General features: G+C 33.7%; 5 protein-coding genes across 11 annotated transcripts; 4 read left to right on the forward strand and 1 right to left on the reverse strand.

Annotated features, from left to right (window-relative positions):
- Positions 1-1,107: 1,107 nt before the first annotated feature.
- On the forward strand, positions 1,108-10,437 carry LOC122637649. 4 transcript variants are annotated; one of them, XM_043829942.1, is made up of 12 exons: positions 1,108-1,401; positions 1,496-1,970; positions 2,238-2,357; positions 2,523-2,649; positions 7,136-7,262; positions 7,490-7,591; positions 7,669-7,797; positions 8,232-8,368; positions 8,453-8,602; positions 8,850-9,101; positions 9,336-9,614; positions 10,049-10,437. In XM_043829942.1, exons 2-12 carry the CDS (start codon positions 1,773-1,775, stop codon positions 10,366-10,368), a joined length of 1,941 nt encoding a protein of 646 aa, XP_043685877.1. In that variant the 5' UTR covers positions 1,108-1,401; positions 1,496-1,772; the 3' UTR covers positions 10,369-10,437. The 4 variants fall into 4 exon arrangements, with proteins under 4 accessions (XP_043685877.1, XP_043685869.1, XP_043685886.1 ...); XM_043829934.1 differs by having other exon boundaries at positions 1,108-1,970; XM_043829951.1 differs by having other exon boundaries at positions 1,108-1,970; positions 8,850-9,086.
- Positions 2,999-19,555, reverse strand: LOC122637696. Of its 2 annotated transcripts, XM_043830012.1 has the most exons (7): positions 19,181-19,555; positions 18,216-18,366; positions 4,656-4,733; positions 4,286-4,489; positions 3,614-3,767; positions 3,387-3,504; positions 2,999-3,299 (listed from the first exon to the last, which is right to left on the reverse strand). In XM_043830012.1, exons 2-6 carry the CDS (start codon positions 18,257-18,259, stop codon positions 3,415-3,417), a joined length of 570 nt encoding a protein of 189 aa, XP_043685947.1. In that variant the 5' UTR covers positions 18,260-18,366; positions 19,181-19,555; the 3' UTR covers positions 2,999-3,299; positions 3,387-3,414. The 2 variants fall into 2 exon arrangements, with proteins under 2 accessions (XP_043685947.1, XP_043685957.1); XM_043830022.1 differs by lacking the exon at positions 4,656-4,733.
- Positions 10,579-19,686, forward strand: LOC122637685 (TWiK family of potassium channels protein 7). 2 transcript variants are annotated; one of them, XM_043829999.1, is made up of 12 exons: positions 10,579-10,840; positions 11,422-11,807; positions 11,929-12,496; positions 12,978-13,152; positions 13,271-13,427; positions 13,493-13,577; positions 13,650-13,825; positions 13,914-14,098; positions 14,175-14,628; positions 15,060-15,371; positions 16,923-17,905; positions 19,549-19,686. In XM_043829999.1, exons 3-9 carry the CDS (start codon positions 12,182-12,184, stop codon positions 14,279-14,281), a joined length of 1,200 nt encoding a protein of 399 aa, XP_043685934.1. In that variant the 5' UTR covers positions 10,579-10,840; positions 11,422-11,807; positions 11,929-12,181; the 3' UTR covers positions 14,282-14,628; positions 15,060-15,371; positions 16,923-17,905; positions 19,549-19,686. The 2 variants fall into 2 exon arrangements, with proteins under 2 accessions (XP_043685934.1, XP_043685927.1); XM_043829992.1 differs by having other exon boundaries at positions 11,394-12,496.
- A 41-nt stretch (positions 19,687-19,727) lies between these two features.
- On the forward strand, positions 19,728-22,202 carry LOC122637672 (potassium channel subfamily K member 18-like). Of its 2 annotated transcripts, none has more exons than XM_043829980.1 (5): positions 19,728-19,995; positions 20,090-20,426; positions 20,518-20,909; positions 20,987-21,358; positions 22,026-22,202. In XM_043829980.1, exons 1-5 carry the CDS (start codon positions 19,738-19,740, stop codon positions 22,200-22,202), a joined length of 1,536 nt encoding a protein of 511 aa, XP_043685915.1. In that variant the 5' UTR covers positions 19,728-19,737. The 2 variants fall into 2 exon arrangements, with proteins under 2 accessions (XP_043685915.1, XP_043685907.1); XM_043829972.1 differs by having other exon boundaries at positions 20,987-21,434; positions 22,026-22,160.
- On the forward strand, positions 22,199-24,097 carry LOC122637707. The gene has a single exon (XM_043830034.1). It carries the CDS (start codon positions 22,199-22,201, stop codon positions 22,673-22,675), a length of 477 nt encoding a protein of 158 aa, XP_043685969.1. The 3' UTR covers positions 22,676-24,097.
- Positions 24,098-24,169: the final 72 nt, after the last annotated feature.

Raw genomic sequence — 24,169 nt, forward strand, 5'->3', positions numbered from 1 at the left:
CATCCTCATTAGTAGATGGATAAGTAAAATAAACACACATACACACATATATATAGGTGTATATATATATATGAATAAAAAAAATTGATATGTAAACTAATAGGCTTTAATCTCTCTAAAACAATCTCGTGGCGTTCGAGTAAATCAAATATAATCGATAACGCTTTGTTTGATTTTGGTTGAATTTGATTAACCGATATATAAAATTGTCTTAACAGCTTTTGAAAACGTATGCATACCTTGACATAGATGAAGTATGATTAGATTCGTTGCTACGAACAGTATTACCCAATCATTGCAATATTCTTTGAAGACATTGCTTCGAATACTTTGGCCCGTATAGTGCTTAAATTATAATAATTAAACAATTTTATAATTACATATGCAATATTATACATAATATTTATTTATTTATATATATATATACATACATACATACAATAATACAATATATAGTATTATATATATGATATGTATACAAATATATATATATATGTGTGTATTAATATTACAAATCCATAAAAATAATATCTTGATATTTTTTCATTCTTTCATTTCTCTCTTTCAAAAATACTTCGAAAAATTTTTATAAAAATATTTTCTATATATGTCAAGCAAGTAACACACGTCGGTAAAACATATATTAAAGAACTAAAGTACTATTAATTGTGTCTGAAACGTGGTATTTACGGCTGACAAATGCTTTTGTTTCTAACCGATGTATATCTACTTTCGTATACTATAGGAACTAACTACATTCGTTACCGCTTTTGTAGGTGGATCCGCTTTGGCTCTTTCGTTTACAGACGAAAATCCGACGATATGGCGGTGGTAGGATAAATTTGGAACAACCGTTCGGGAGATGAAACTCGGTTATGTTACGGTCTCCACTGTCTTAGTTTCGTGCCGAGGATTATTCCCAGTGTGTCTCTCGTGTTAACGAGAAGAGAGAGAGAGAGAGAGAGAGAGAGAGAGAGAGAGAGAGAGAGAGAGAGAGAGAGAGAGAGAGAGAGAGAGAGAGAAAGAGAAAGAGATACTGAGACTTGTGGACGACGACGTCGACGTTCGGACGGTTTATATACATATGCAAAAAGTGTGTGACGAAATTTTTCTCTTTTTTTGCTTTCTTTTATTTTCCTTTCTTTCAAAAATATATACAATAAAATATTATCGACGATCAGACTCGAGTAATATCCGAATCAAATTCGTTTTTCTAATCGAATGAGTTTTTCGTTTATTATTTAATTGTGAATGAAGGCACACGGAGATATATATATATATATATATATATATATATATATATATGTCTGAGTAAGTGACATTGCGTACGTAAAAAAAAATAAGGAAAGATTGACTATTATATTTTCCGTGATATCATTTCCAAAAGTTCTCCTACGTAACGTATGTATGCATATATGTATGTATGTATGTATGTATGTATGTATGCATGTATTTTCATTGAATCATTTATAATATCCTCCTCCGTCTATCGAAGGATCCGTATAATATACAAAGAGTTTCAAAAATAAATCTCCGCGTCTACGAGAGGAACGTTTGGATTGAAAGATGTTGTAACACGTGGTCCATGGCATCGCGATGAAGAAATATATATTCAATAAGCGTTAAAATAAGTAGAACGAAAAAGTGATCACGTAAAAAGTTTAAGGGAAAAAAAGCAACGATAGATATTTATTTCCTGGTCTTTCATAAATTGATACGTCATGAATTGAAAGCGTTCGCTGATAATATCCTGTCGTTTTGAGATAAGTAAAATGTCACATGCAAGATTGGAGATATATGATCCATTTGCGGATCTCGAGAAACCTTCGAGATGCATAAAATTCTTACGTCTTCTTTGGAAGTTTAGCAGATGCGTATTCTCTCACGTAACGTTGGTCTCCTTGGTTGTGGCATATTGTGTCATAGGTGCATATGCCTTTGAATCCCTTGAGGCAGATCACGAGAAACAGGTAGGTATATATTGTATGTAGGTCAAGTTATATACGTATGTTCGTGCGTCTATATATATATATATATATATATATATATATATATATATATATATATATATATCTTCAGTTCATCCCCAAATATCTTCTAAAGTTTTGCAGAAAATAAAGTTTCTATAAAGTATTCTCGACGCACGAAACAAATTTGATTTCATCTTTAAAACCCTGATATATATATATATATATACATGTGTGTGTTTTATCATTTTTAACGCATTTCGCGTATAGATAAAGAAAAACGTGAAGTATCTAAGAGGAAACATAACGGAAAAGCTATGGAAATTAACGAAGGAAGTTGAGGTTTTGGTACGAGAAAATTGGACGTTGGACGCTTTACGAGAGTTACAGGTAGAGAAAGAGAGAAAAAGAAAATTTCTTTTTTTAATTTTTTGTCTACGAAGATAAATTAAAAAAAAGAAATATTAATATAATTTACATTATACTTTTCTAACTAGTTTATCACGCGTACATGCACATATGTACGTATATTTTTTTTCTTTTTTCCTTTCTTAGGGTTTCGAAAGCAATTTGTTCACATTACTCAGAAAAGAAGGTTGGGATGGAAGCGAAGAGGAGAATACTATTCAATGGACCTTCGCCGGTGCCCTCTTCTATTCGATTATCGTCATCACGACAATTGGTGAGTTGAAAGAGATCGTCTAACACGTACATACATTCGTACATACATATTTACATATTATATACATACGTAGCATTTCATCAATACTCCAATCGAATTAATCAACGATAGTCTTTGAAGTTTCTCCTTGTAATCGAAAAGATCGTCAAACTCGTACACACATACATACATATATTCTTATTCTGTATACATAACGTTCTAATCTACTAATGGAATTAATTGAAAGTTTGACTCACGATTACATTTCTGAATCTATCAAGGAGTTCATTTATTCTAAGCTTCAAACGTTGTCGAAGGTCATGTTGAAAGACGATTTGGCAACTTAGTAATATATACGTAGTAAGAGAAATTCGATGCGATTAGAATTTATTCGCGAGAATTCTCATTGACATTCTATGTAGCGACTATGTAGGATCTATATTAATTTACATTGTATTTTTTGCTCATGAATGTTTATTTACAAAGACTAGAGAGAAAAAATAATATATATATATATATATACATATATATCTTTTTTCCATCTTTATAAATAGATATTTACGAGTAAGAAACACGATAAATCTTTTCACATCCATCATCAACTTAATGTCAACTAATCCATGATAGTAGAACGTTGCATCTATTTTTTCGTCGTGACTAATTCGAGAATACTGAAACGTACAGAAATAAATTTTATCTGAAAGTTACTTTATGATCAAACTCGTAAATCAAAATGTTTCTTTTCATCTTTTACTTACATGCGTACGTACATACGTGGTTAAACGATCAATGTCTGTCACGTGGATCACCTGATATTAACGTTGGATATCTTTTACTGTTGAAACAACAATATCGTTTGCCATCTGCACAAGCACCCTAAAAAGCAAGAAAAAAAAATACATATATATATTTTATATAATATAAATTCAAAATTCGCGTTCACACGTTTCTTTTATTTATTTATTTTTTTAATATAAAAACTTACGAATTTTAATCCAACCGATGGACAGTTAAAACTGTATCTACATTTGCAGGTATCGTATTCGCGATAACGTGTCCCTTTTGGATATTGGAAGGGTACATGTCCAGAATCTAAATTATCGTCGTAATCGATGATCGATCCGCTCGGTGGATGTGGCCTGTCATTATCGAAATTTCATAACTAGCTCGGCGTTAATTAACACGTTGAGTGGCCAAACCAATTTTACAGATATCGCGATGTATAACATCTAATATCTTTCATTACTTTTTGCGGCTAAGATGTATCGAATTTTCTTTCTTCCGTTTTTTTACATTAATCATCAAAATTATTAAATAGAATTCATTTGTTAGAAAAAAAAAAAAACAGAACATTATACTGTCAATCTTTCAAATAAAATGAAGGAAAAACAAAGTTTCTCGGAACGTTTTAAATTAAACAATATCAATAACATTCGACGTGTTAAACAACGACGTTACATTAACATTTTTATGGTGATCAAATAAATGAGTATAAGCTGAAATTATTAATTTTGTAGAGAAGCATTTGTAAATTATAATATTGTTTAAAGTATAATGTAAGATCAGGCATTAGATTTTGGATGTGAAAACTGATAACATATACATATACATACATACATATATATATATATATATATATATATATATATATATATACCTTCCAATAATTCCTGTCGGTCCACCAGGTCCTACCAAGACTCCGTTGTTATTCGGATAAGTCGTCACGAACGGCCTATTTCCATGACCATAGGAGCCTGAATGCTGCTGTGGTCTGGATCCTATGTTCTCTGGCCTGAATCCCACGAATGGGCCACCCGTATCGAAGTTCTCGAAATCGTCGGTATTCTCGTGTATTTGATATCTATCGTACACAATAGTAACAATCGTTGAAAATATAATCCGTTCCTTTCATTCGAGTTTCGAATAGAAAAAAAGAAAGAGAAAAAGAAGAAAAAGAAAAAAATCAAAATAAAAACACGGACAAAAATGGTATAGTTCATTTTAGACATTGTTCATATTGGACACACCTTGGATTTCCAATATTGGTAGTTCTACTTTGTCCATTGTTATTCTCCCATATCCATTTACCATTTTCGGAAACAACGCTGACAACGACACAAGATATAAAAATATAAAATCTCATATTGTTACTTAATTTCTTCTGAAAAGATATTGAGATCTTGCGACACTGTTGAAATAACCAGTTATTAAGAAGTACGATAATACTTTCTTAACGCAAAAACCTTTGGAAGGCAACTAAATGAGAGTGAAAGTGAATCGTCTCTTTATATATGCAACGTGGGAAGGTGAACGTACCATGTGGTTCAAGTCGAGGTCCTTTGAGATAATAATGATCGATATACAGGTTCTCCCAACCAACTACCACTTTTCGTTTTCTTCAAAAAGATCTTTAAAATGATTTTGTTAGACAGTTTGTTGGACAGTGTCGTTATCGCTTTGGATGTGATGATGATGATTCATCGGTTGATTTTAAGAGATCACGATTATTAAAATTTATCCTATTTTTATTTATTTGTTCAGTATTTTTATCGATCGATAATAAATATGTATTTTGCAAAATAAATGGTCGATATATATGAATACTTTGGTCAGTATTTATAATAAAATATCAGTACGTAATCAATATAAATATTTCAATGGCAGGATTGCTTTTGTGTTGCATCTGAATTTATTATTAACATCGATCGTCTGTTCAAAATATTAACAAATTATTACGTTTATAAATATTTTAATTGAAATTAGTTTTCTGTATTAATCGGTGCAATACTGGTCATTTATATTACATACTGATATTTTATTATGCAATAAATAATGACCATTCATATAAAATACTTCAATTAAAAATCTTTAAAAATACTGACCTTCTCTACCTCTCGCCTTCTCCTATATATATTTTAGAAGAGTAAGAATTTCAAATGTAATTAAATTCGCAAGGACTATTATAAAGTACTTGGCTTTATGAAATCGTTTCAAAGTTCTTCTTACTAATAAAATGAATAGTAAGTAATCAAATCTTTATAACGAAATTGAAAATTAATTAATTCATTAATTGACTTTATCTAACTCTAATCGTTCTAACATATCGTACTAACAACGAGATTAAGATAGAAGAAACTTGTAAATAAAAGGAAGGTAATCATTCTATTAAGAACGATTAGGAAAATCGTATAATATTACACATACACGCACGCACGCACGCATACACACACACAGACACACACACACATAAATTAATATATACATAATTTATAATCATCGAACGTCGATTTATTTTGACATTGCATTTTGAGTTACGACCATCATCCTATGATTTCTTGTGTATTTCTATGGCGTTACGAGACCGGTAGTAACCTCATTACATGAAAAATAAAGTCAATACGACAAAGGAACGCATGACCGAGTTTCATGCTAAATCGAACGTTCTGCTCATCCTGCCCTTTTTGTTTTCGATCGTTACGTCATTTTGCATCCGCCGGATACAGAAACAGCCTGATGCTGTCTTCCTCGATCGATTTTAATTATAATTCGCAAAATCGATTAAATTAAATTATTCTATTTTTTTCATTATTATTACTATCATCATCGTCATTTTTTCTTTTCTTTTAATTAGATAAGAGCTCAACGTGAGAGACATTAGAAAAAAACATTGAATGCTTTTTACAATGACTTTTGTTCGAAGTTTTCTTTTCTTTTTTATTTTTTTATCTTCTTTTTTGAATGTTTCTTTTTTTTTCGTTATTTTTCTTTTTTCTTACACACACACACAAACACAGACGCACAAGTAAAACTCATTTTGTCCCTTTTTCTTTTTTCTTTCCATTGAATTTTTTTTCTTTCCTTTTCAAATCTTTTCACGTGAGAAATATTTCAAGCAAGACAAAATCCATTTACGCATTTACTTATATACATATATTCAAATATAAGCTAATTCCTGAAATCTGCGAAATAATATATATGGTAAAACTTTTGTTTAACTTTTTTTTTCTTTTTTTCTTGTATTTTTTTTCTCTTTCCTTTTCAAATCTTTTTCATGTGAGAAGTATTTCAAGTGAGACAAAATTCATTTACATATTTACTTATATATATATATATATATATATATATATATATATATTTGAACATAAGCTAATTACTGAAATCTGTAAAATAATACGTAAATAAAACTAATCAGCCTATTAGAATTCTGGAACTTGATGACCTTAACCTAAATTCAAGATGGACCAGTTGGACTGTGAAGAAAGTTTTATGCTCGAACGCTAAATCATCCTTTAGTCATTGAATCTGACCTTGTCGAATGATCATTTAAATACCAAATATTAACTTTGCATGAACACACGCGCACACATAATTTTTACTTCCACTATATATATACAATTTATAATTTTTAATATATATATATATATATATATATATATATATATATATATAATTTGTACATAGATCGTCGGGATGTTATATAATATAATAAATTTTAATTTAATTTCAGGATATGGACACATAGCACCCAAAACTAAAAATGGAAAAGTCGTCACGATATTCTACGCTGTCGTTGGAATACCTTTGATGCTTCTCTGTTTGTCTAACATCGGTGACGTAATGGCATCGAGCTTTAGGTAAGAATTAATCAGAATTAATCATTCCTTCTATAATTAGTTTTGATTCTATGAGAATTTATGCGAATGTAGATATGATTCAACAAAATTTTTTCTTTTTTCTTGTATTCTTTTATTTTTTCCTTATACTTTACGTGGTATTTAGAATTAAAAAAAAAAGGAATTTCTGAAGGAATTTCTGTTTCTTCTTATTCGTCTTGCTTATCTTTATTCTAAATTTTTATTAGATTCTTATATTGGAAAGTATGTTGCTACGTATGTACGAAGCCACCAAAGAAGAGACGATCACGTCCCAGTTTAGTAAGATCCTACTCGGCAAGGCAAGCAGGGTGATTACTCATTTCATTAAAATTACGTTAATCTAATGTTCGATCTATTGAAAATGAGAAAATCACAAATTCTTTAGGCGATATGATGTCAACAACAGAGCTGCATCTTTCCGACGTTCGATTAGGCTGAGTCAGAGATCGGCTGATGGAACATTAGGAATTCCCGAAGGTTTGACACGAACCTCTTACTCGGATACGGATTGCAGGTATTCAATATACAAGGTGTATCATTTTAAACTGTATGAAAACGAATATTTCCGATCCCATTGATTGTATAAACAGATGTTTCCAACAAAAATTCGTTTAGATAACACGGTACGTTCAGAATATCGATTTCTATTTAAAAAGATTATGACTTCTGTATCTCTTCTGTATCTAGCGCCCTCTATGAAATAACTGCAATAGATATATTACATTTTTTTTTTAATAGCTTAAATCACTTTTATTTTTAACATTTGTTTATAAAACCGATAGAATCGGAGATATTTAGCCATAATCGTTTGAAATAAGACATCCTGTATATATATATATATATAGTCGTTTTATTTTCCAAATATAAATTTTCAATACACATAGCAAACACACACACAATACACACACACACACACACAAATTTGTTCTTTTCTCTCTATAAAATCAGGGATAATTCTCGACGTTTGAATGGAATGGACCAAAGGAGAATCTATTCTTATCAGTTATCTTCTCCTACGGCATTAAGGCCAACGACCTCTTTCAGAAATACGGATATACCTTTATCCTCTCTAAAATTAACAAAAGGTAGGATTTATGTAATAGGAAAAGAAGAAGAAAAAAACCATTGATTGAATATTTCTCACTATATCGAATCATTTCCCGAAACAGGTAATCCTAGATTAGGTACTCAGTCTCTCGATCGAAGATTAACAAGTGGAACTGTAGAAACTGATCATTCGCCTGTTCTATGTAATAAATATGCTTTGGATGATGTCGACGATGATTTGTTTTTATGGCAATCTACGTCACGAAATAAACGTAAAGATTTTCATTGAATTTAATACTTTATACTCATCATTATACATTATTTATCGATATATACGTGCGAACACATATATAAACATATATAGATATATACGCATATTTGTGACACACATATATACTCGCGCGTGGGTGCACACACGTGACAGACACACATGGCACGCACATATATATACTCACATATATACATACATATATATGCATATATATATATATATATATATATATATATATATATCTACAGCCGAACACGTCAACAAGTTTGGTAATCGTGCACAAGTAGAAGATAAATTGGATGACATCGAAAGACAGCCTACATTGATAACTAGATCATTACCACGAAGATTTCATTCGGTGGAAACTGCTATTCCACCTCCACAGAGAGCAACATTGTCAACTCCGTATCAATTATCATCAGGCCATTTATCAGGAATCGAACAAAACAGAAGATATTATTCGGAAAGGATCAGACGGTCGCCAAGTAATTATTCCACTGGTAAAAAAGTCGATAGAATTATATTGTATGTTATCATGAATGAAAGAGAGAAAAAAAAAGACCCACACGAAAATAAAAGAAAAGAAGAATGATCCAAGTATTTTTTCTTTTTTTTCTTTCTTTCTTTCTTTTTTTTTTTTTTTTTTTATCGATGATCGTAAATCGTTGCTCCTCTTTTTCTGTTTTTTTTCTTTCTTTTCTATTTTGGTTTTGTTTTTTTTTTTCTTGTTCCAGCACGTTTTCACAGGCGAGAAACATCGTTACCGAGAATTATGTCGCCAATGGGATTTGCGATGCACCGACGTGCTTGTTCCGATGACATAGATGTTGATTACGAGTTTTACACCACAACCGACGAACAAGAAAGACAACCGATAAAACCAGTGCCTATTTGGCTTTGCGTTTTTCTCGTTGTTAGTTATATATTGGGCGGTGCTTGTCTATTTAGTAAATGGGAAAAGTGGACTTTTCTCGACAGCGCTTATTTCTGCTTCATTACTCTCACTACTATAGGTCTGTAATTGAGATAATCGTGTTTAATGGATTTAATTGTACCGTTTCACAGATAAAAGCGTTAAAAGATTCGCTTTTAGAATTACTCTTTCCTGTTTTTCTTTTCTTTCTTTTTATATTCTATCTTCAAACCATCGTGAGATCGATGCTGAATATTTTACATGGAAAAAAAATTTTTCTAATAATCAGTTTTCAAAAATCTCTAATCGATCGAAATTTTTATGATCACTTAATAAATAAATAATTCATAAATAATCTGCAATATGGATATATAAACATAATCAATTTTCTTTTTTCTTATCGTTTCCTTATCGAGTTAATCGGTTTTTGACATATGCGAGCGATTCAATTAAAAACAGAAACAAAAGTAAAAAGAAAGAAATGATAAAACAGAGTGTGCGAACCCTTCGATTGAAATAATTATATCATTTTAGGGTTCGGTGATTTTGTGCCGAATAAATTAGACGCTCACAAAGGAATAGCTCTGTGCTCGTTGTATCTTTTATTCGGAATCGCTTTATTGGCGATGAGTTTCAATTTGGTTCAAGAAGAAGTGATCAATAACGTTAAAAGCGTTGCGAAAAGTTTGGGTATACTGAAAGAGAGTGACGACGAGGACGACGATGACGATGACGGTGAGGATGATTACAGGTACGATGCAGAATACGAGGACGATGTCGATGAGGATGAATTTGAACAACGATGTGATAACAACCAAACAAAAACTTCTTATCTCGATGAACGTCGATGCTAATTTTTTTTATCTTTCCTCTCTCTCTCTCTCTCTCTCTCTCTCTCTCTCTCTCTCTCTCTCTGCTCTCCCATCGTCCTTTCTATTGTCTTTTTTTAATGGAACAAAAATAATAAAAATAATAAAAAGCAAAATAAGAGAATAAATAAATAAATAAATGAGTAAAAAGAAACATTATCTTTAAACGATACAAATGTCGATAATCCAATTTCCCCTTGATATTATTTTTTATATTTGAACTAAAAGCTAACGGGTGTGCGCTAAGTCAATACGTACTCTAGCGACTAGAGGCCGCTGAATCCAAGCTAGAAGTCGATTATTTTTAGCGCCATGCTATTTTCATTAGTACGTCGGGTGGCACCTCTCGAAAGCAGTGCACGCGAGTATCGTGTCGAAACGTTTATTATAATTGCTTTTATTCGACGATTATAAACGTTAACGTATCGAAGGATATATAAATTTCAACGAGAGAAACGTAAGAGATCGTGACAAGTCGTATATAGGTATACGATCCTATATATCATATCGTTTTAGCGATATCACGTGCGTGATATATTTTTTTTAATTGTACGTCACGATATTATCATTGTTATTACTATTAATATTATTATCATTATCATCATTATCATCATTATTATCATTATCATCATTATCATAATTATTATCGTTATTGAATCATGATTTTCTAACGATGAGGATTGAAGTGTTGAAACATGAACGCGATGTATACTCAACTAATTTGAGTTATCGATTTTTCATCTATTGAAAAAAGAAAAATAATGATAATAATAATAATAATAATAATAATAACAATGATAATAATATTTGATAAATGAAAAGAAAAGAAAAATTTTGACTTGTATAATCACACGATAGGATTATAACGATTTAACTGGATGCATTGAAAATTATAAAAACGTTAGGACAAATCGTTAAACGATAACTTGGATTATTTCTACTTTTCTTCTCTCTGTTATTCTTTCAAAAATTTTATCTCCTATCATTTCTTTTTACGTATATTCCATTAGCCAGATCTAAATAATTTCACGATAATAGATCGTCAACGTCAAGCTGCCAAGCAACTTGCTTCTCTGAGAATACACGCTTTTTGAATTCTCGGCAAATCATAACAACAACAAAGTCGATAGCAAACGACCACTGAGATATAATTCAGAAAAGCAGAAAAGGGAGAACGACGATACGGACATTTTCTATTAAATCCGACATTGCAATTTGCCGGTCGTGCGGATCAGTGAACGTAAATGATAGCATGGACTATTCGTATGGAATCCTTGATAAGGAAGATCTATATAAAACGGTTACATATATAACGTCAGGATAAATGATATTTTTCAAGGATAAGTACAATTAAAAAAAGACCCCTATAAAAAAGAAAGAAAGAAAAAGAGAAAAGAAACTGAGAAAAAATGGAAAACATATATGTAATTTATCATATGAAAATGTCAACCAATGGCATCTTTCCAATACTAATTTTACTATCGGTAAAAATAAGCTCGTTTAAATCCGTTTAATTAGTCTCATTCGTTACTGTTTCCAAACCAGGTAAAAATCAAATTCGAGATAAATGATCGATGAAATCGAAGCTAGCTAAGACAAAAACATAAGAAAAAGAAAAAAGAAAAGATAAAATTAAATCATCGGGAAAACTATATCCATAATAATTACAATATATTCCAATAACACGAAAGAATCACGTTCGAAGATATCACGGTTAGTTAAGAAAAAAAAAAATCAGAGAGAAAGAGAGAAAGAAAGAAAAATTAAATCACTGAGGTCACAATTTCGATAAAGAATCATGGAAACGAACAAATCGTTGCATAGACCGTCATCAACGAATGGACAGTGGCAACGTGGAAGTTATCGTTATCAATGTGAAAGAAGGAAACGGCGACGACGGAAGCCTTGGAGCGAAAAGATATGTGACTGGACCAGGACACTGATAGCCTTCCTCTTCAGTAACGTTGGAGTAGTATGCCTCGTCGTAGGTTATACTATAGTCGGTGCTTTCCTGTTCACTTATATCGAGGCCAAAGACAGCTTGGACATATCCGGTGACGTCGTCAAGCAAAGAAACATCACGGCTGCTAAGCTTTGGGACTTGACTTCAAAGGTTACACCAAAACCTTACATCCCTGGCTGTACCATAATAGGATAAACTGATCCAACAATTTGTTTTGACTATACCATATGGAATACAATCATCAGATTTGTAACATTTCAAGTTTTTATGAATGTCTAGAAGCATAAATCGAGCGCGATGATTACACATTGCTTGGTCACCTATATCTTCAGACCTTACTCTTCTCAACTTCTGCATTTGCAGTTTTGTAAAAGACAAAATTTATATATCGCGCACCTGTGTATATCGCAGAATGTGCAACAACTAAATGGGAGAATAAAATATGCTGATTATTATCATAACAACAATAACAAGAATAACAACTCATTCTTGTATTCCATATAGTTTAATCAAAATAAATCTTCAAAGTTTACTCTATTACGATACACCCTTATACAGTGTATATGACGAAAGAACGAAGACATAGGGTTGTGAAGTACGGTGAATCTGATTAGATTTATTTTACATGTAGGAGAACATATTCTCCGAGAGATTATGGAAAAAAGAAGTTAGGAATATATTAGAGAGGTATCAACAAAAAATGGTTAAAAATATAAGAGACGGTTATGAGGTTGTTACCGAAGAACACAAAAAGTGGACTTTTGCGGGTGCATTTCTTTACTCTCTTACTGTCATTACGACCATCGGTAAGAACAATCATTTCTTTTGTTCTATCTCCTTCTTATTTATTTTCTTATTTGTAATTAAACAAATTGATGAGGCATTGAAAGGATTTTCACTCGCCTTTTTCTCGTTTTATTCAAGGCTATGGGAATATTTGTCCTAAGACGAAATGGGGTAAATTATGTACGATAATATATGCCATAATCGGTATGCCATTGTTCCTACTTTATTTAAGCCAGATAGGAGATATTTTTGCGAGAAGTTTCAAGTGGATCTACGCACGATGTTGCCTTTGCAAGTAAGATATACGAACAATAAAGATTTCTTGTCAATCCATTTTAATCTCGTTGATACATTTTATAGATGTCATAAAAAACCACGTGATCCGATTAATTTGGAAGTATTAAAATTACGTACAGAAACGAAAGTGCAAAGAAATCAATGGCAGGTCGGTATATACGTATTAAAATATTATTTTAAGGATCGAATTAATTAATCGATTCGATTTGTAATGAAACAGCACGTAGGAGAGACAAAGACTTCTAATGTTTATGAAGACATCAACGTAATAGAAATGAATAATATCAATGGAAAAGCAAGTATGAACAATAAGGTCAACGATGGTAACAGTAGCTGCGATTACGATCCACAACAAGTAACTGTACCATTAACACTTTGTCTTGGTATTATGGTGGGGTAAGTCGTGATATTAAATAGGAGCCAAAAAATAATGTTAACATATATATATATATATAGAATAAAATATATTTTTCTATATCGTTAGGTACGTTATAGCAGGTGCTTTGCTATTTTCAAAATGGGAAGACTGGAACATGTTAGATGGGTCTTATTTTTGTTTCGTTTCATTGTCAACAATTGGATTTGGTGATATAGTACCAGGTGATAGAATTTACTCGGGACAAGGACTCGAATTATCTTTCATCTTTTGTTTCATGTATCTCATGCTTGGTGAGCGTCGAATTATATTTCAATATTATTTAAAGAAAATCCTAGTGCATATCTTTACTTCATTACGATGCATTAGGTATGGCACTCATCGCTATGTGTTTCAATCTGATGCAAGAGGAAGTAATTGCTAAAGTTCATAGTTTGGCACGTATGATCAAGTACATCTTCAGATGCGACAGGTGATGATATTAAGATGATTAAAAACGTTCGATAACTATACTTGAGTTTAATCAACCTAAAAGGAAAACTAAAAGGATTCAAAAAAAAGAAATGAAAAAAACTACTCACTTCTCATTCGTTTGGACTAATCTTATCAATTTCAAGGAATATATATATATATATAAAAAACGCATCTTAGGATCCACGAGATTGAATTACAATTCGTATTACAATTCGTGATATTCGAAGACACTCCTACGTCAATCGTAGAAAAAAAAAAAGAAAATACGAGCAAGATTACGTGTACAGGAAGAACTTTGAAGCTTCTCTCGCTCGTGAGAGAGGAGAGGAAAGCATTCTTCTAATTTATGGTACGTACTCGATAGATACTATTTACGACTAGCTAATAGAATACTAATGCATCCTGTATGAAACGATAAGACGAGAATATTCTCTCTAACGTCACTTTTTACTTAAACTTTTACTTAAACACATTCGAAGTTACTTGCCAAGAACAACAGTAAAACGAAAAAAGAAAAGAAAGAAAAAAAAATAATAAGAAAAAAAAAAGCAAAGACAAGATAATCAACTTTCTAAATGCTTTACTTACTATACCACAATAACGTTGACGTCAATCCGACGTCAAATGTGAATCCAATGTTAAACCAACAATCGTTCCTTATTAATCAACACTTTCAATTCGCGATTTAACAATTAAAGTGAAAACTAATCATTGTCAACAACGAGAAATTCGAAATATGTAACTTCACCAAAGAACGAATTGTTTATCTCTCATTATTAGCTTTCCCTGGGGGATGACTGACAACAAGTGGTTGCCGTCGCTTACGGAGGAAATTAATAGACGATTGGGCAATCAATTTCTGTTTAACTTTCGAAAAGCAATGGTAAAATGTAATATTCGAGTGAAATACTAGAGGATTTCATCTTTGACAGGAAATTAATCTTGACAGAATCTAAATGGTCGAATAACTAAACGACGTCGATAGTAGTAGAGAAGACGAAAACCCTTGGGAAAGAAGAAGAAAGGAGAGAAGAGAAGAAGGGTGTGATAGTGACTGTGATAGTAGTTGTAATAGTAGTAGTAGTAGTAACCGTAGTAGTAGTAGTAGTAATAATAGTAGTAGTAGTGGTAGTAGTAGTACTAACAGTAGTAGTAGTAGGTAGTGATAGTAGTAGTACCAGCAGAAATGTTAAGTTCATGTATATGTGTAAGTACTATGTCGAGGGAAAAAGGTTCTTTCAAGGAAAAGCTGTTATCGGAGAATACAGGGTGTATTAAAGTAAGAAAAGCGTAACACACTCGTGGAAAGTCGATTCTTTATTATCGTCCCGGTGGGGTGGCGAGGATGGGACACCTGGAGTTTAAGCGAAGTGTTGTAGGATCGCCGTTTGAACGATCGACACGAAGAAGATTCGGGCATCGACGTAGAGCCTGAGCTTTTCTCAGTGATCGTCGGTGAGAGAAGGAGAGAGGGTGATTTAGGGGTAGAAACAGGGTGGGTGGCAAGAGGTGAAGAAGAGAGAACGAGAACGAGAGAGAGAGAGAGAGAGAGAGAGAGGAAGAGAGGAAGAGAGAGAAAAACGGAGAAAGAAAGAAAGAGAAAGAGAGAGAGAGACAGAGGGAGAGAGGGAGGAAGAGGAAAATGGAGGTGCGCCGCTCCTTTATGCGGCTCTACTCACGGGCTGGCGCACATGCGCCTCAACAAAACGCGGATCTTGCGCCCTGCAGCGTCGATGGGGTGCGTCCGTGCCGGCGACGCTCTTCGTAGTCGAGCTCCGTTGATTCGTACGATCTCTCTCTCTCTCTCTCTCTCTCTTTCTCTCTCTCTCTCGTTCTCTCTCTCTCTCTCTCTCTCTTACAGACATTCTCTCACTCGCTCTCTTATTCTCTCCCGATCACATCTCGAATCGTGTCACGTATCTGCTTTTACTCGTCTTGTCTCTGTGATGCTTTACCATCGAGAGGAAATTTCACGACGATCTCTCCGAAGATTCTTTCTGTACGCGTGATCATCGTTACACAGGTGTACGAATATTCACGTATCCTCAGTGGTTCACGTTCATTTCAACGTTATTCGATAACCATATCGAAATCCTTTCAACGACGTAGCCGAATCAAACGGGAGAAAGAAAAATTCGATTGCGGACAACCCGAAGCGAGTTCAGTGTTGTTACCTAGGTAATCGTGGAAGACTCGAGGAAGTGTTCGATACTCCTCGTCGACTTGACTCGACTAAGACTCGACTCGACTCGACTCGACTCGACTCGACTTGACTTGACTTGACTTGACTTGACTTGAGTTGAATTGACTTCAATTGAGTTGAGTTTACTTTCATTTCGTTTCTGACGACTTTTCTTTTATGGAACTCACATCTTTTCCAACGATCTCGAAGATAAATAAGAAAGGTTGTATCGTTTGACGGGCTATCAGGTATTCATAAAAGGAATTACTATAGTCAAAGTTCAGTATACGTCGGATATACGTCGAGCCTAATCGTTCGGTTCGCTTATTAACAACGGACATAATTTCTGGTGTTCTCAACGTGTTTGATACATCGTGCGATGTTCCCTCATCTTTTGTCGTTTGGTTCGTCGCGCGTTGTATTATTAGATTCCGGAACGTTAAATAAATCTTCCTACGTAGGAAATAAGACGCCTCGTCTTAAAACGACGATCTCCGTAAACTCCCGAGAGAAAAATTCCCGTTTGGTATCGAGGATTCGATAATGGGAATTAACGAGGAAGACATTGCACTCGTGCCGATCATTTGAATATTCTTAAACGGCAACTTTAACGGATCTAATGAGTGACTCTGGATGTGTGCTGCGAAGGAATTCCTTTAAGATTTAATGTTTCGACGGCGACCATTGTCGACATAGTCGGAAGAAAGTGAACAACATTCGAAGATGGGCCTTGAGTTTGCTGTCTAACAGAAAAACAAAATAAATTGCCTATATATACATATATATATATATATATACACACATATATATACACATAATGATTTATCTATATCGACTAACGAATCATTATTATTACAACGTAGAGAAAATTGCCTAACTTATATACATAGATACAGAAATACACAAAATATATGTCATCGAATGACATTTTCAATGAACTTACATGTACTACCTCGTGTATGCCTAATCAGAAGATTTTTCATCACGCGTGTGTGACAGTGATATATTACAACATAGACAAAAGGAATGTTTAATTAACGAACAGCTAAGAATCGATATATATCATCAATTTTTTCTATCTATCTATCTATCTATCTCTCTCTCTCTCTCTCTCTTTTTCTCTTTTCTACAATCAAATTCCCGAGCAAAAAGTAAAGAAACTGTTCGTAAATTAATACGTCGAGAAGAAAATGGAACGGAGGGTGACTATTATTTTCAAATGCATCGCCCAGAAAACGTCGATAAAGACGAAATAGCCGTCGAGAAGCCAAGGATGTCACGTGAATCCCTCCACGGAAGATAGGACACGTTTCATAAAGTTTCATGCTCGCTACGAGCAAGAGGAAAAAGTTTCTTCCACTTCGGTGAGCCGATATGCTCGACGACACGGCCGTAGGAAGTCGAAAACCGATACGATAGAGAAGGGAAAGCGATCTCTGATAAGGTGCGAAGGAAGTTACCAAGCTTTACGTTATATATGTGTATGTGTGTGTGTATATATATTATATATATATACATATATATATATATATACTTCTCTAGCAATTTTATCCTAGAATATACGTTCGTAAGTATTGAAAATCCTAATTCCAATTTTGTAATCTACGAAAATGATTTTTTTTTTATCCTGACAGATAATTTGGAAAATTTTCTTTTAGAAAAATTCTTCAATTGTACGATTAAATAGAAGTCCTTCAAAAGTATACGATTAATTTCTTCTTCGAATAGTTTCTTATTATTCAAAAATCACTTACGTCGTTGATATCCACATAGACACGTCCGTAACACAATCTTGCATTTGCCACTTGCCACTGCTTTGACTCCTGACACCACCTTCAACGCACACATTTCCACTCGGTCTATAATCTTCGATCGATATTTAGCGTCTGCCTCGTAGTTTAACCCCTTCAGACAAATATAATTTTGTTAGATATTTATTTGTATCAGGTAGAAAGAGAGATTAATAGTTTAAAAATTGTTAATATTCAGTTTGTTAATTAGGTATATATATATATATATATATATATATATATATATATAAATAATATCTGATATTAATTTAGTTCAAGTAATCAATTAATTTAGTTCTTTATGGATATTCGAAAGAATGTCCAAGTTATTCCAAATTTAATAAATAAATAAAAATGTAAATAACTCGTGGTAGAGACGGATAAAATCGCTTTGACGTATCAGACACAGTGTGACATTCTCAGCATTTCCCTTTCAGTATTTCTCTCTTTTTTTCCTCACCCGTTTTTTTCACGTTCCATCTTTCCCTTGAACTATTTTCTTTTCACGGAACTTGAAACTCAACGACCGTGTATAGCACGAATCTATTACCACGGTTGCACTTGCACACTCATATACGAATTATATCGTGACGGTCTCGCTTGTATCTGTGCTAATTACATTAAACGAGAAACGGGTCGGCTCCATGCGCGTGATTTTTCTTTAAAAAAAAAAAAGAAAGAAAGAAAGAAAAAAGAAAAAAAAAGATAAAGATCGATATAATTTCTCAAAAACGACAAAGGAAGATTTATCTTTCCGAACGAATAACTTTGGATTTTTCTATAATTTACCAATCGAGAACTTTAATGAGATAACTCGAAGAATGTGCAAGTATAATTTACGGAACCATATGAATTGTCCGTATCGTAAATAACCAGATACGTGTTGATTCTTACAATATTAAGATTGATATAGTATTGATATCATTTACCTATATAAATAGGAGGATAAAAAGACTTCCCAATTCCAATCCTATTTTTCTTCATTTGACAAATTGATTTCATCAAAGTCACAACGACTTCTGTTTCCGTACTTTGTTTCAATCTGATAAAAACGAGTATACGTGAAATGTTCGATGAAATTCTCAATTATGCATATCAACTCGTAACCTAGAGATATATATTAGGATCGTGTTAATTTTTGATGTAAGATGTATATATTAGCGCGTATATGTATACATATAAACCTATGTTCAATTCTGAATTAGCATCCAAACTAAAGGATCATTAATCATTTTCGAAACTCGGTTGGTTTGAAATAAGCCATGAGCAGCAGTCTAACAATCCCTCGCTATGACAGGTCGGGCATCTCACCAGATGGATGAGGACGGCGATACCAAAGGAACGGTAGAACAACGATAGGACGTTACCGCTTGCGGCTGCAGCTGCGGCGTCGATCGCTGCATCTGCAGCTGCGGCGGCAGCGGCAGCGACGGCGGTGGCGGCGGTGGCGGTGGTGGTGGTGGTGGTGGTGCAATTAGGCGGCATAATGATGCAAAACACCGGCGACTATTACCAAAGGGCACCGAGATGTTGTCCCGGACGAAATGGGGGGAACACCGATTCCCTAAGAATCAGCAATTCGGTACGAGGTGCTGAATTGCTTTGTTGTTGCTGTAGCTGCAGCACATCCACTTCAACGAACACACCAGGATTATTAGCCAGCCTTGGTGTTTGCGTTCTCGTTCTTGGTTACACCCTGCTTGGTGCTTTCGCTTTTATGGCGTTAGAGGGTGGCCTTAAATCGGTAAGAAAACAAATCAAAAAGTATTTCGATCTAAGAGATAAGAGATAAAAGGACCTTTCAATAATATTCGATGACATCGTTGCGTTTTTTGTAGGAGTCTTTGACAGACGTATCATCGAAAATTCCCAAGAGCGAGGAAGGATCTTACGGTCTTTCAACGTTGGAGGACGAAAATAGCGCCACAGACTTAAGGGCAAGGACAGTCGAAAGACTTTGGAGTATAACCGAAGATTTGAATATTCTTTACAAGGAGAATTGGACGCGACTAGCAGCGAAAGAAATTCTTGAGTTTCAAGAAAATCTTTCGCGTGGTTTAAGGCGTACGTCACCTTACGAACCAACTCATCAATCACGAGATAGCGAAATGGATAAACGACGATGGACGTTCAGTGGCAGTTTGCTTTATTCCCTAACGCTCATTACTACCATAGGTATATACCATAGGTTCTTCGTGAAAATAGTATAAAGTATCAGTATGAGACAGAAACTGTGCAATATATAATTAACCACTTTGGTTTCTAGGATACGGTAATATAACTCCACGTACAGTCTGGGGTCGCCTAATTACCATAATCTACGCTCTAGCTGGTATACCTCTTATGTTGGTTTATCTAAGCACAGTGGGCGACGTTCTTGCTAGAAGTTTCCGACGTTTGTACGGTCGCATGTGCATTCCACGAAATTGCATTAAAAAACAACAACCACCACCACCTCCGCCGCCAGTCGGTGGTATCATGAGCAAATCCTACCGTTACGATAATCATATAGAAACAAAGACGGGGAATTATTATTCAACTAGCCGCGACAGTTCCTGCGACGATCTTGGGACACGAGGTACGAACAGTGCCATTTTACTCGACTGTGGTAGCGAAGGCCTCTTGCATGCTACTACTAGTTCGACGACCGCACTTCAGGTAAAATTTAAGTAGTACTTCACGGCGATCGGCGTTTTTTCCTAAATCGATTTACGTGAAAACGTTTGTATTATCAGGATACGATGGCAGGCAATGGTAAACGCCATTTGCAACCGTGCTCGTTGTCGCCATCCTCGACCTCATCACCGGCGTATATGATGGAAACGTATTCTGTGAGAATACCCATTAGTTTGTGCTTGGTAATAATGCTGCTATACATATGCGGCGGTGCAGTGATGTTCAATCGTTTGGAGGGTTGGAGTCTTCTAGAAGGTGGTTATTTCTGCTTCACGAGTCTCGGAACCATCGGATTCGGAGATCTGATGCCGATTGGACGCAACGCACCATCGACTACCCTGAAAGAACTCAGCCTGTGTGCCTGCTCGTTGTATATACTCGCTGGAATGGGCCTGATAGCCATGTGCTTCAACCTCGTCCAGGAGGAGGTGGTACGCGTGGTCAGGGTCTTCGGTAGAACCTGTGGCATGTCATCGGGTGTGGTGGTCGGCCCTATTGGTGGTACAGGTATCCCTGACGAAGGCAGATTCAATGGGGAACGAGTAGAGAGACCTTTTGAAATGAATTTTCGTCTATAACGTTCGGCTTCTATGAAAGAGCAAAACGTTTTTAATTGACCGATACGAAGTAGCATCGTTTCGTGCCAACTGTAAACTAACGTGTCACTTTATATATATATATATATATATATATATATATATATATATATATATATATATGGAATTCGTTGAAAAAAATAAAATTTATGAAGCCCTTTAAACGAGATTGTAATTAAAAGTAATTAATCGTATAAAATCTCGTGTAAAATCGATAACAAGATATCGGATATCCCATTAATATGTTTACGGTATCGGTAGAAAGTATTTGTCAATTTTGTATTTGTCAATAAATAATAAATTTATTTGAGGAGCCCTGATCGCTAACAATCGATGAAAATATTTCAAATGTTTCGAAAATGAAAATATCTTCAGGATATCCTGTGCTGTCTACTGGGCTAGTAACAATCTGAATAAATACAGCTGTTGTGTGTTACCCCACTATCATCTATTCAACATGTATATTGCTCAATTTATTTTCTACTGTCCTTGTTCGTAATAGGGACCACACCTGGAATCAAAGCCGAACTCGACGACGGAGGAGGTACCAGTGATTCAAGATTGTCGGAACAAGAAGAAGAAGCGATCGCCATGTCCACGGTGCCGTCATCCTGACAACACCAGGCCAGGATCCCTAATGACGGGAAACTCCTGGCCCACCCGTCGAGTACTGCCATGAAATTGTCACCCGGTCATCATTCTTTGCCACGCAAAAAGACATCTACAGAAAAAAATATGTCGACATCTCAGATATTTCAACGTGGTCATCCAACGAGACGTAGCTGTTTATCGCCTCAATATCATCATCAACATCATCATCAACATCGCCAACAAGAAAGTTCTCTACATTTCGAATATTTTGTACCGAGAAGCGTTAGCGAGTTTAATTTAGCTGCTACTGTAGTTACCGATATCGCGGTAGCACCTTTACCTCCCACATCAGCTCTACGACCTTCTTCCGTAATCACACCACCAGCTTCTGGCCTTACAACCAATTCATCGGCAACAAATCAAGGACGTCTATTGGATGCTTCCAATACTACAACAAGAAGTCGAGAAAAAATGGTTACGTTTGAAGATGAAGGTGTTAATTGTGCCGGATCGGCATCCAATAGAAAAAATTTATCTAGCATCGATAATACCTTCATGTGATGAATGAAAAGAATGTGGAAAAGGAGAAGAAAGAAAGGAAGATGAGACGACGAATGTGAAGGACATTTACTTTAAGTGAGAGTACGAATTCGTTATATCTCTACGTAAAAAGAAAAAATAAATGAATAAAAATAAATGGTTTGATATGTATTTGGTTAGAAAATATAAACAGAATTAGCTAAAACGTGAAAAGAAAATAAATACGAAACAGAAATTAATGAAACGATTCTAATGAGAAAATGTTCTTTTATAATATATACCAATATCAGAAACTCATTGATTACAAGTATAGACTACACAGACAAAACTTACGGGATACTTTAATTAAAAAATGCTCAGTTATCATACAATAATCATGTACTCAGGGTATTGATAATGTAAAAACTTTCGTACGCTCTAACGACTGAATACACAGTTTTTTAATCTAACAAATGGAAAGATGAAAGTAAGAAAATACTTTTGCCTCTTGCTAATTTCCTGATATCAAATATCTAATCACATAGTACAACAAGAAAAGGCTAATCAGAATATACAAAATGACAACTGCTAATACTCTGGTTGATAAAAGGATGCCTTCTATAGAGTGATATGAATCGTTCGACAACATTCATTCAAAACTGATATAATGATAAAATATATAAATCAGAAATATTATCTATGTCTATAATTTAATGCGCATGGAAATCAAGGTATTCAAATATGAAAAGAATCGAGATCACGTCACTAAAAATTTATGAGCACAAATTAAGATTTTTTTTATTTATAAAATTAATTTAAAATTCTTTTAATTATATTCGAAATCTTGCACCGATAGATCTTTTAGTAATATTCTTTCCCAACTTTGTTCATTTATAATTGACTAAATAAATCTCTGATATACAATATTGACTGAAGAATAAGGCATATGTTTACAGCATATCAAAATTTATGTTATTGTGTTTCTCAAACGATTACTTTCGTATAATTAAAAAAAAAAAAAAAAAAAAAAAAAAAAAATATTTATGTAATAAAGAAAATATAAAAACATTAAAGAAATGATAAAACTATGCTTGCACAAATAATCCTGTATAATTAATTGTAAATACTAATACATATGCTGTATAACAACAACTTCAACATATACATGTACAGACTACAAAATTATTGAAGTACTACTTTTCAAATAGATTATTGTAAAATGGTGACATTTCCCTTATAGCTTTTTAATTCAATGTGCAATAATGCACCTGCTATTCATATAAATATGATTATCAAATAAATATTTAACAATTTATTAAATGTGACAGTCAACTCTGAAAGTTGCTATGGATTAACAAAATGCATTAATATGACATCTCTTATGATGTGAAATATCAAAAATAATTGGATATGTTTTTTCTTGCGTTAAATGTAAAGAAAAATATACATTCCTCTTTCAAAATATATTTTTTATAATTATTTCAAGCTCCTTTATATGATTTCTTTGCAAATTAATCTCTAACGTTTATATTTGTT

Source organism: Vespula pensylvanica, chromosome 1, assembly GCF_014466175.1.
Source record: "Vespula pensylvanica isolate Volc-1 chromosome 1, ASM1446617v1, whole genome shotgun sequence".
In the NCBI taxonomy this organism is placed as follows: domain Eukaryota; kingdom Metazoa; phylum Arthropoda; class Insecta; order Hymenoptera; family Vespidae; genus Vespula; species Vespula pensylvanica.